Source organism: Olea europaea, chromosome 10 (assembly GCF_002742605.1).
Source record: "Olea europaea var. sylvestris chromosome 10, O_europaea_v1, whole genome shotgun sequence".
Classification (NCBI taxonomy): Eukaryota; Viridiplantae; Streptophyta; class Magnoliopsida; order Lamiales; family Oleaceae; genus Olea; species Olea europaea.
In genome coordinates this window covers 39,853,725-39,866,686 of record NC_036246.1, presented here as the reverse complement: position 1 = coordinate 39,866,686, position 12,962 = coordinate 39,853,725, and the positions used below count along the sequence as shown (strand labels likewise).

The 12,962-nt window shown below is 33.6% G+C and overlaps 1 protein-coding gene across 1 annotated transcript; it reads right to left on the bottom strand.

The window, feature by feature from the left end:
* Positions 1 to 2,903: 2,903 nt before the first annotated feature.
* Positions 2,904 to 3,785, bottom strand: LOC111402222. The gene is made up of 2 exons (XM_023030386.1): positions 3,535 to 3,785; positions 2,904 to 3,433 (listed from the first exon to the last, which is right to left on the bottom strand). Exons 1-2 carry the CDS (start codon positions 3,701 to 3,703, stop codon positions 3,159 to 3,161), a joined length of 444 nt encoding a protein of 147 aa, XP_022886154.1. The 5' UTR covers positions 3,704 to 3,785; the 3' UTR covers positions 2,904 to 3,158.
* Positions 3,786 to 12,962: the final 9,177 nt, after the last annotated feature.

Below are 12,962 nucleotides of genomic sequence, written 5' to 3'. Positions count from 1 at the left end.
TTACCTTCTTCAGAGGGATTTTGGCCAAGTGGGTATCCTGTTTTTCCTTATTTGTCGGTGTCTGGGTCGACTGTGCTACAGTAATTTCCCGTCTCCTTCGGCTTTGCTTCGTTTTCAAGTGAGGGTAAAATTGGGAATATCTTCTTTTTTTTTTTGGTTTTCACTGTTTTTTATAATTTTGCCTTTTTTTTTTCATTGGTCAAAGGCCAGTTTGAAAAATTGGCCGGGTCAACCGGCCAACAGCCACTAATTCCTCATTCATCCTCCTCCATCAGCCGGCTGCCAGAGTGAAACTAGGAAAAAAAAGAATTTCTTTGAACTCATCTCTTTCCTTTCACCTTCCTGCAACTTCACTGTTGCTACCCGACGGCGCTGGCATTCCTGAACATTCCGGCGGAGCCAGCACGCGCGGCCGCGCCCCCTCGCCGGGTGCTGGCTCCGCGCCTGGGTGGAATCAGCACAGACTAGCGGTGATAATCTTGAAGATTTGTGCAGGGATTTACATTGGGATCTGGTGAGTTTACTCCACTGAAGTGGAGAAGGAAAGCCATGTTTGAGTTTGGGTACTAAGAGGGCTTGTACTTTGGATAGTCTTTAGGCACCGTATGATTTTTTCCGCCATGAATATTTATTTTCAGACTGTTGAATACTTGAATGCATTTCGGTGGAGCTTAAGGCTTTGAGAGATATGGGTGGTGGTGATGTCGGTGTTAGGTGGGTGGTGGTAGCTACTAAGTGACTGTGATAGTTTTGATTTTGGAGAAGAGGGAGATGGGGATGGGTTGTAGCTTCATTTATTTATTTTTTTTTTATTTTTGATTTAATAGGAAAAATGTGTTTTATCCAAAATACTCCTATCTTATTTGAGGAAATTAATAAAGTTTTTTATTTGGGAGTCAACTGACGTTTTTGGTAGTCAAGTTAACAAAAATCATCATTTTGAACTTGAGCAACAAATTTTTTGAAGGTTTAATACTCATGATAGTACAAATGAAAGGTGTGGGCGAACTTTGCTAATAAATGAAAGGTTTGACACCGCGGCTGTAATTTTCCCTTTATTTTCTGTTGGTCTTTTTTATGAATGTTTAAGAAAATGAAAATGGGTTAAGTTCTAAATTTCATAAATTGTGAGTGTTTATAAATGGAAATGTGAGTTGATTAATTTGAAATTTTCAGGACACAACGACGAAAGTAAAATTTTATATGTTTTTTAGTATGTGAATTGCATTTCTGATTTATGAAATTTGGGGAATTTGTGATTATGTGATATATGTTATTTGTGATTAATGATAAATTGGAAAATTTGAGATTTGTGATAAATAATAAATTGGTATTGAAAATTGATGATCGTTTAATTTACGTTTAAATTTCATGCAGATCATGTAACGATTTTTCAATTAAAACGAAAGTTTCAACCTAATTCTTCCAGTGGAGCATCTAGTCTCGCCACTATTTATAGTCAAGCACACGGATTGTAAGTCATTGATAACTTACATTTTAATACATTAATATATTGATTGATTTTTTTAATATTAATCAATCAAATATTAATAAACGATGTCGTTATTACAATTGTGGGCGGTCACTGGTCAATGACTGTCCCATTTCACCAACAATCCTGAATTTGCCATTGCCTATGATAATTTATGATAGTTGCCTATTTATAACATTAGTTCCATCTTTACCCTTGCCCAATGAGATAATGTCCCCCCCCCCTCTCTCCACCCCCCCACCCCGCACCAAAATTGTCACTGGATACAATTTTTTCATATTTATGCCACCCAACAAAGGACATGCTCACAGGATGAGAATTTTTCAACCTGGCATTTTGTGAATATTGTCATCATTTGGCATACGAGTAATGCTATTTGTACATAATTATTTATTGATGGACATACATAGAAAGAGAAAAAAATGGTTTGGAAGGGAGGAAAAAAATGAAATCAATTAATTTCAATATAGTATCATATCATCAATATGTACATGTAGCATTATTCACAGTTAATTTCAATATAATATCATGTCATCAATAGCATTGTTCTTAGTATGTACCGTAGTCAAAAGAATCTGAATATACAACTTTCATTTACCAGTAAAAGTAAAAAATTATAATAATCAATAATTCAATATTCCATACAATGAACAATATATATTGATGATTATTAAATAAATAGAAGGGAAAAGGAAAATATTCTTTTATATATATTTTTTTGCCCTTCTGGGAAATGATATACCCAAATTGGTTCATGCACAAAGGAAGGAATAATACTATGTAACCCCACTGAAATTATAACTTCAGTTTAAGTGACGTTAGATAATAGGTGATTGAAAGGTAAAATAAGTGACTTCTTTAATTCCATTTACCATTTAGTGTGCGTTTGATTTCAAGTATGAAAAAAAAAAATTTAGGTAATTCAATCGCTCAGAACTTATTTGCATGAAAATTATCGAAAAAAAAGGTGAATTATATGGAAAATAAAATCACATTCCTCCTAAAGAAAATATTTTCCTTCATTTTGAAGAAAATATGATCACGTGGCAGAAAAATATTTTTCATAAAAAAAAATAACAATCAAACATCATAAAAGCAGAAATTTGTCCGAAAAATACATTTTCCATAAAAAAATATTGACATTTAAATGTACTCTTATTATATCATTAACACCACTTAAATTGAAATCATAAACCCGGTCTAAAAGAATCCCCACGGCGCACATTTCACTTACGTGAATAACACGCGTAAACTGAAAATGAAAGCACCCATTACTTGAAGGGCGTGGGTCGCACGGAAATAGCAGTGGAACCGGACAAACAGTGCATTATGCACCTAACAGTAACGGAACCGCCGTAATGGCGTCTGACGGAACCCAAAATCCGTGTCCAAGTCGCAAAAACCAAAGCGGTGCCAAAAATTCTTGAATCTCAATTCTCAACATCAAAATTCACGGTTTAATTCACATTGCACTGCAAATTTACTTCAGTTTTTAGTTTCTAATTCAAAAAGCTTTTGTATTTTCAAGTGTAAAATTCACTGTTTCTGTATTCAAACTTCCCATTTTTGCAAACTACTCCTTTTGAGAATGACGATAATTCCAGTGAGGGACATGGTACAAATGCTGCCTATGGCACCTTCCTTCATAGAAATGTAGCGGAGGCCCTTAATAGTAAGACGCGGTGGCAGGAACTGATTTGCGCGGTTTCAGCACGGACGGGAAATCGAAAGACGAAACAGGAGAAGAGTTTTTCTTCGAGTTCATCGGGAAAAGCAAGGCTCTGATTTTTGTTCCCGGCGAAACTCTATTGTATTCTTCAATCACATTCTCAAGGTCCTCGTCAGATTTGATTGAAACCAACACATCCAAATCTTCGCTCGGTAACTTACACTTCAAATTAATTGATGAACCACAACATTCCCCAAATTTCACCATCAAATCTGCATAAAATCCAAAATATACTTCAACAATTTCCCATAAAACTATAGAAAATTACTTCAAACCAAAGATTTAAAATAATTAATTTTAAAATCAAACGGACCTGCAAATGTGATAGAACGATTAACGGAGAGGACTCGAGTGTATCCGCCGACGTAACGGAGCTTACAATCGGTGGTGCGTGGGGCAATTTTGCCGCCATAACTGCAGATGAATTTGATGGTTTTAGCACAGTTGTTGCTATTGGTATTGGAATTCGAAGACTGGGTCATGCTAGTAGAGAGAGAAAAAGTTGAAAAGATATAAAAGTTGTACACAGGAGATTTACTGTCACCTTCAAGAACTTTCAAGAAACTAATTTTACGAATATGAGGCCTATTTATAGAGTTGGTGTGCACTAAGGTTTTAAAAAATAGAATTTAAAACGCAATGGTCCAATGTCAGTGTTTGGCAAGCAAGAAGTTGGGTGAAATAGAAAGGAAAACCCAATTCTTAAATATTGGTAGTTATGTGGTAATTAATCTTTATTACTCGAAAAATACAACGATCTATCAAGTTGATCAGATGAATATTTATGTTAAATGTAATAAGCCGCTAAAGCGAACTACTTGACAAGAGTTCGTATTTTAATGAATATGAATGAACCATATTATGGATACTTTATAAAAGAGACCTGATTTTTGTAAATTGTAAAACTCCACAAACTACAACTCTACTGGGTTGGTCGTGATTCAGACCTACTCAAACCTATTTTAAGTCCTAGGTTTGAGTCCCAAGCAAGACAAGACAAGGCAGGCCCATTCATCAACACTCGAATGTAGATGAAAGGGTTAGATTGGGATGCTAATTGGACGGGATGTTTGCATGCAACAAGTGCATACATAAAGGTCATGGACCATAATTATTGGATGCAATCTCGATCATCAAATCATGTCCAAATTTGAAAATAAAGTGATCTAACGATCTAGATTGAATCGTGCAAAATGTTGTAGCAATTTAGAAAAGACATATCAAAATCTAAGCACTTAACTCATTCCATTTTATTCTCTTCATCCCAAATTAATTCACTAACCATTGACTTCTAAATCCATCCCCCTTCTAAATTTTATTTAAATATTTTTTGAGTTTCTAGAGTAGTTAAGTTCAAACTTTTTGAGCTTCAAATTTTACTTATTTGTTCAACGAATTAAAAAATGAAAATGTGTTAAATCTTCTTTATATGCTGAACTCAAATAATTATCAAAAAGAATATGGATTTCAAAAATGAATTATGAAAAGAATAAATTAATTTCGAGTAAAAAATGTAAAGAGGATTGTGCGGTCCAGTGGATGTATGACTAGTGGCACAGGTTATATGGAACAGCTATATGGGCCCCACGGCGGCAAACTAATTGACGGCCACGTGTAGCTAAGATTCGGCCGTTCTGTTCCGGATTTCAAGGCGTTAGTCTGCCATTGGGCCCACAAACCATCCGTTAAGCCTGTTGTTGGTCGGGTTCGAATCCATGCATCTTTCGACACAATAAATCACTTTTATATTCTTTTATGATACGTGCGCCTAGCAATGGGGCCCACAATAATTGACATCACATTTCTTTCAAGCAATGTTTTTAGTAAAGAATAATTAGCACGAAACGCCCCATATTTTAATATTTTTGTGTAAAACGTTTTCATCTTTAATTTTTGATAATTTCATTTTCACTGTCACCTTTCATTACGAAAAATGATATTTAGAGGGTGTTTGACACTTATTTTTATGGAAAAATGAATTTTATAATATTAGATTGATGGCAAACGTGTGAATGAAAAATAAGGAAATTTTTTTTATATACGTGTAATATTATTTTAATGAAAAATGTGTGGTTAAAAAGAAGAGAGAGAAAAATATATTTTGATAAAATTGAAAATCAAACGGGGCCTTAAAGGCTCCTTTAACTCGACAAAAAGATTAATTAGTACAAAACGTCTCTATCTTTCAATATTTTTGTAAAAAACGTCTTTACCTTTCGATTTTAAAGGTAGATTTTTTTTTTTTTTTTGCAAAGTATACTAAAAAAGAGTGTTATTAATATAAAACGTATTAATAGGTAGGAATTGTTATCACAAGTTCATTTTCATGCTAGAAAAAAGGACCAAGTCCAGTTCATCCATCATCAAATAGCTTGTTGGAACTCAATGTTGCTCTCATTTTCATGCTAGAAAGAAAGGACCAGGTCGAATTCATCCATCGTCAAATAGCTTGTTGGACCTCAATGTTGCTCCTAACGGTTGATTTGCTACTCACAACTAGTCGTTCCACGTTCCACACAGTTGCGGCCTATGCATAGACTCGAGCTAAATCATTCTTTCAAGCATGTTGCCTTAGACCCAGACCATCTATATTTGCACGCGTGAAAGATGATATTTGCTTTCTAAGCCCGAAAGGTAGCCTTAGATGTAGGGGCTTATGATGATGCTAAAAATGATACAACGCCACCACCGACTCGAACTTTCACTCTTGATAAACGAGGCAAATTATAATTTAACAATGTTATATTATTTATGAAGAATTATACTCGAACTATGTTTAATCAAGTACTAGACAGATTATAATTTACTTTATTGTTCTAATCCAACCAGGGTTACCCTCTATTATAATCAAACTATGTCTCTTTTCTATAAAATTACAACACCGTCCATTAAGTTTCTGATTGACGGCCATTTTTTTCTAGGAAGAATGAATTTTTAAATAGTAATTTTTCAGAAAATGTATAGTTAAAAAATAGAAAAAAAAATTTGAGTTTACATGAAAAATATTTTATTGTGAGAATGTGTAGTTAAAAATGAAGATGAGAAAAAAGAGCATTGAAAGAATGGTTATCAAATAGGAGCTATAGAGACAAGTATTCCTTCTACATGTTATATAATTATTTTATGTCCTAATATTGATTTAATCACCAGAGGGACTACGAGAACAAAATCTCCCATCTTTGTTTCGGGTTATAGGAAGCGCTGTTCATGATCATAACTCGAGTCCAAACAATTCAAGTTTAGGTTTACTTAAGTGTGATTTTTGACATTAACAACATTTATTTATTATCAATGTTTTAAAAATCAATCCGGGCATCTACCAGAAAAAGAAAAAGAGTTAAGAGTTAAAAGGTTGAATCGGTGTTGAACCGGATGCCAAAATTGAATAAATATATACATACGTAAACTATAATAATAATAAGTTTTTAAGTTTCAGTTTTCTAATTCAAAGGAAGTATAAATTCATGTTTGTTAATTAAAATTATCGCCTTAATTTATCTTAAAAATTAATAATTAATATGTTCAAAATAATTACTTTATTCAAAATATAGTTAATTATGATTATAATTTTGTTGGGGCTATGATTTGTTAATGGATATAATGAGTAAATTATTAAATATTTAAAGTTGGATACAAATCTTCTCCCACACTGGAAGAGTAATGAAAACAATAGAAAACGAGTCTCCATAAAATGGTTTAGCACTTGTTCCACATTGGAAGAATAATGAAAAAGGAGTCTTAATAATATGGTATAGCACTTACAAGGAAATTTGAAATGGGCTTGTTAGTTCAAAATAAGCGAGCCCATCAAGAAAGTTAAAATTATTTGTATTGATAAAATAAAAAAAATTCTAAATCGTAAAAAATCGAAAATGATTTTCGTTTCACGGTTAAACTAGGTGGTTTAACGATTTTGTCATCGTTTTTCAATATTTGGTTATAAACGTATGCTACACACTTGTTCCAGGGATAACATCTTCATAAACCAACGTAGACACTACATTTAAGTTGGCAGTGACCAATGCTTATCCTGAGTTGGGAGCAGCTTCATTATCAACCTATTTCCATTGATGGTCCATGAGGTGGGATGTCAATCCTCTCCCCCGTTGTCTTTGCTGAGGTAGGAGACCCCTATTGGCTCTATTCTTGTGATCAAATAACTTTCCATTGATAATCTCTCGTCTCATCATTTCCAGCAATGCATCATAAGTAGTTAGGTCCTGATTCTGTACGTCCCTCCAAAAAAGTGTATTTATGTTTAGACCTCCTCACAATGCCGACAATGCCTCATGATCAATAACTTGCACACAATATCATTTCATCAATGAATCGAGACAAGAGCTTTTCAATGTTTTCTTGGGTTGTTGCCTCATGTCTTGGAGACGTTCGATGGGAGCCTCTCCACCTTTGTTTACGGCAAATCTTTTCAAGAATGTGGTTTTAAACTCTGCCCAGCTTCAAATGCTTCCAGGAGGTAACTTGCTATACCAAATTTTTGCTGCTCACTTAGGGTCAGGTGAAAAGCTCTACATTTTACAGCGGGGTGGCGCCTCTCCGACTCATGTGAGTTTTGTAACTATTGAAATGCTTAGTCGAATCGCCTCTCCCATCGTACTTCGATATTTTTGGCGTTACATAGTGGCTCGATAGATGAGCATTTCTCAATTCTCGTGAAATAGGTAAATTTTCATCATTATCGTCGAGATCACAAGATCGTTGGGGTTCGTCGGAATCATCGTCTTCATCAGCCTGATATCTAAACGGTGGATGAGATGGGCACGCCTAGGTTCCCGCCGCCTCATTTCTCCTTTATGGCTTATTTCTAGGTGGATCAACATGGGGGCATATTCTTGCCTTTTCCTTTGGTTGTCATGTTGCAAAATGTGGGAATAATGGCTTATTTCAAGGCGTTGGGAACTACTGGGGCTACCTGAGCCTCGGTTTAGCGGGGCTAATTATGTCAAACACGCTGACGAACCTTTGAGGCTTGCGTTTCGACTTATATTCATGAAGAAAATTATATTCCTTGTCAAATGAGACCTCAGAGGGTCAGCTAGAAGCATAATTAGAGGAAATATCAATTCCCACCTCTCTCTCAAGGGGACTGCCCTCTCTGGCATGCCTAGAGGATGGGGCTCTTTGGCTCTACACCTCATCCTCTTGCAAGTATTGTTGTGGTGAGAAATGAGGGATTAGATAACCTTCCTGACCTTGCATTTGTATCAAAAGTTCTTGCATAGCCATGTTTTGGTTGGTGATGTTTCTCATATTGGATGCCATGGTAGCCATCTCTCTAGTAAGTTGGGCAGCTATCCTCATTCCACTGTGTCTATTATGGTGGTGAGGTCGGCGCCAACCCGCTGGGGTAGCCCTGCTGCTTATGGGACTCTATCATTATTCTCCCTTACCCTCCTAGGAGGAGCATTATGATTAGAACTCATCTCTCTTTAAATTGTCAAAAAATTCCAACTTTAGGGGCTTCATCTTGTTCTTTTACAAGAACAAATCATTTTTTAGAGGGGATGCTCAACAAACTTTTTCACGGGGTTGCTTTTGATTATAGTATGTTTTTCCATAAACAACATCAATCTGTTGACCTTGCTTTCTATTGGGACAACATGGACTATAGATATCGATCTCACTCATGCACACGTAAGCATATTTCGACACGTTTGAACAGGATGCTAGTTGATAATACTCAGAATTAAGACATGGTAGATGTTTTGTAACATGAGACAAATATATTCGAGCTCTGGTTGTATATTTTTCGATCGGTTGTAAGAATAATTAATGATCGTCAATAACTTGAATTAAGCAAAATAACCTAAACTCAAGCTAAGACAAGTGTACAATCAACAAGAAAGAAAAACAATAATAGCTTCAAGTGTATAGATTTGCATTAGTCTTCAAATGATACATGGAGGGAGTATTTATATTGTAACAAATGAATAGTGTCCATCGAATGACAATCCATGTGGCCTCATCTCCTTGGCCGAGACATACCATCCTAGACATCAATTTAACTTTTTAGCCTATGGCACATTTAATACCCTTACAAAGAGCAACCATCTTATTGTCTAAACTGACAAGGCTAGACACTTTACTCATTGCAAAAGTCACATCAATCATTCCAAAAGTATCTCCTTTATAATCCTTTTGCGTGGGTCGCCATTTGCTATACATGAGCTTCATCTTTGACTTTTGTTGTGCTTCATCGCCTTGGCATACAATTGAGTTTAGCTAAGGGACTTCGACATTGACATAGGTGCTTTGGTGGATGTGATTTTTCATGCAGGGGTCGGCTAGTTCAATAATCAACAAATGGGCTCGGTGGATTTGCCACGTGAAGCCAGATGTGGTAAGGCGTAATATAAGTATTTAACTTCCAAAGGCCACATTTAACTTGCCAAATTACTCAACACCACCATTGCCTCTTCTACCAATCTCTTCATCTACTCCTCAACCAGCTGTGGATCCAGCATTCGGCGGGCATTGAGGGTCATACGTATTGAATTCGCCGGGAATAATTTTTTTTGTTGACAGTAGATAATATTTTTAGATTATATATCTGGTAATTCATTTATTTTCAAACATCTCTCGTAACTCATTTGGTAGGAGCTTCCACATACCAATTGGAGGTCTAGCGTTTAAATCCCTTCCGAACCAATTAATTGTGCAATTTCTCTAGTTCTAGAATTTTTACCAAAACTAATGCAATAAGGAGGGAATTCGAACATGTAACCTCTTTTAACATAATTGAAAACTTGACCATCATGGCCCTTGTTGGATTTTGACATTAAAATTAATATAATAATATATATTCCGTTTTAGTGGTTTTAATGCAATTGCAAGGATTTGAACATGTGTTCTTCCTTTGAATTATACAAAACTCGGCTACTGTGTCATTTGGTAAATATTGTTAACATTTATAACAAAATTATATATGTTTAGTTTTAGCAAAATAATTATTATATTTAATTTTTAATATCTTATTACTGTCGACAATCAAAGGTCAACGGCGGTCCATGCTCATTTTTAAATTTTGGATCCATCACTGTCCTCAACAGGGCCGAACAAATCCCTCTACTAATTCATCTTCACCGAATTAAACTAGGGATTTTATAGCTCTGACATGCGTGATTAATCTGTTGTTGCCTTCGTGGAGGGATAAATTCAGAAGAACCATGACCGCGTGTTCCTGGATCTTCTAATCTTTATCTAGTTTTTGCTGACCCTTTCTCTAACTCATCAACACATAATTGTACTTATAGAGCAGGCGTGTTTGGGGAAGCGAGTACTGTTTGGTTTGGGAGTGGGAAGAAAATGATGAAATATTTCTTCTTTTTCCTTTGTGTATTTCTCTTAATTATTTTAATTATTTCATGCGAGAAATTATAGACTATCATTTTGTCATTTTTAAAATTGGTCAAATGTCAAATGACAAATTTTTGGACGAATTCGTTTAGAAATTCTTTTACTGCACATTTTTAAAGATTTGGATAGCATTGTACTTTTTGACAGGCTTGAAACCTCCTGCTTTTGACATTCTTATTTTGTAAAATTACATTTCTCTAATTATTACAACAATTTAATTGATTTTTGAAATTACAATAAAAATAAGAATAATGTTATTTATAGTGAAAATTACAAGTAGTCGACCAATTTAACATACACATTAAATAATAAGTTGTCATACATATGTCACGTAGGATGACTAATATTACTCAAAAAATTAAAACCTTTAGGCTGGTAAGGCATTTATCAACTTCCTTAGAGCACATAAAACTTGGTAATGACAGATTTAACTATCAATTCTAGGAAATCAACATCGATGCAACATTTCTTGAGCAGGGATACAAAAGAAATAAATACAAAATTATGAAAATCTTGAATTGTGGTAAAATTATAATATTTTTTCTAAGTGGAAGAATTGCAAACCATTTGGACTCGTGCTTTAGGTAAACGGTTTAATTCGAATCTCTCATATTTTGTCAATTAAATATACTTTAGTTTAGCTGATAATTATACAATCTATTTATTTCTATCGAGAATTGATAATACATGTGACAATGTCTATCAAGTATCAACATAAGTTACATTTTCTAAAGTACAATCGTTATATTTACCAAATTAAGAGTCTGTTCAGTTTGCTGTTTTGAGACTATTTCCAGTTTTCAATTTTTTAACACATTTAAAACGTGTTTGGTATGTTATTTTAAAAAACAAGGAAAAATTTACAAAATAAAATTCAAAATGACTTTTTGACGTTTTGAGTATTTTCAATTATAATACTCAAAAAACTCAAAACAAGGAAAATGAATTTAAAATTTTATCAAACTGAAATAATTAATAAAATCACACAAAACTTACCCAAATACAATTTTAAAATTTATTTAATTTTAATCATATATTAGCATAAAATTGATGCCTTACTAAATAATCAAATTAATCAAAAAAATTGTCGTAAATCTATTCTTAAATATTTTTTTAGTTCAAATGCATATTCTAGTTTTTTGCTTTGAGAAACAATTTTTCAGAATGACAAATCAAACAAGTTTTCTGCGATCTTAAAATAATCTCTCAAAATAGAAAACATAAAACGAATTCAAAACTTAATACAGAAAACAGAAATGCAAACCGAACGCACCCTAAATTTTCAAGTATTCTAATCACATTGAGTTTTAAATTTTTTACCGTTTCCACGACTCAACTCAATATTCTAACCCCATCTCAATCTTCTTGATGTGATATCGACCTCTACATTGTACATAGATTTTGTACATATGGGACTGTATTTGTCCAATTTGAGAGTCATTTTTGATTGATTCACAGCAAATTTTGATCAAGTTGAAATCGACTAGACTAAGGACTTGTTTGCTAAAGTGTAATCATTTTCAACTACAAATTACATAGAAATAAGATGTCAATAAGCGAATTGTTATAAAACTAAAAGAAAGAGAGAAAATAAAAGAAGAAATAGAGAGTCAAAACTCAAGTATATTTTATTAAGAACCAATATCTTTTATTTATAGAGTCCAAAATAAAAGTTACAATTGAAATGAAATAAAACTTCTAGATTAGATAATACTTATTTATGTATTATGACAATACTAAATAATCATCAATAATTATCTCGTTATTTTACAATACTCTCACTTTGATGATTATTTGTACAATATTTATCTCAATGAAATCTTGTTTGGCAAAAAGTCTGATGGAACAAAATTGTCAACAAATGAAAAAAGTGTACAAATAATTTGGAGTAGTAAAATGTTGCCTCGTCAAAACTTTATCAAGAAAATACAGTAGGACACAACTTGATCGAAGGAAAAAGAGTACGCTACTTTCCTTGATTTCAACCTTGTATCAAGCTATCCATGTATCGTACATCAATATCTTTAATATTATAATTTCTAGTGAATTATGTCTCATATTGTCTTCCATAATTTTCAAATAACACCGTCTTCATTTGAGATATTTTATCAATCTTTGATAACTGTAGTAATATGATGATTTAGAAAATAGCTCTCGTTGATCTCTTCGAGAGTCTCGTGCATATAAAGTATTATTTTGACGGTAAATGTCTTGCATGTTATAGACATTCATTACATAGAATATGCCTCATTAGAACCTTATTAGGAAAAATCCCTTGGAAAAAATTATAATGAAGGAAAAATAGTACATTATTCTTTTGAATACCTATTAAAGTTGCTTAATTTAAAATCTTGCCACGAAAACACA

Bases quoted from the DNA above. Each gene is read 5' to 3' on its own strand.
- LOC111402222 (XM_023030386.1), bottom strand. From the start codon at position 3,703: ATGACCCAGTCTTCGAATTCCAATACCAATAGCAACAACTGTGCTAAA. The intron at 3,434-3,534 runs GTCCGTTTGATT...GATTTTATGCAG, and splicing joins TCGTTCTATCACATTTGCAG to ATTTGATGGTGAAATTTGGG.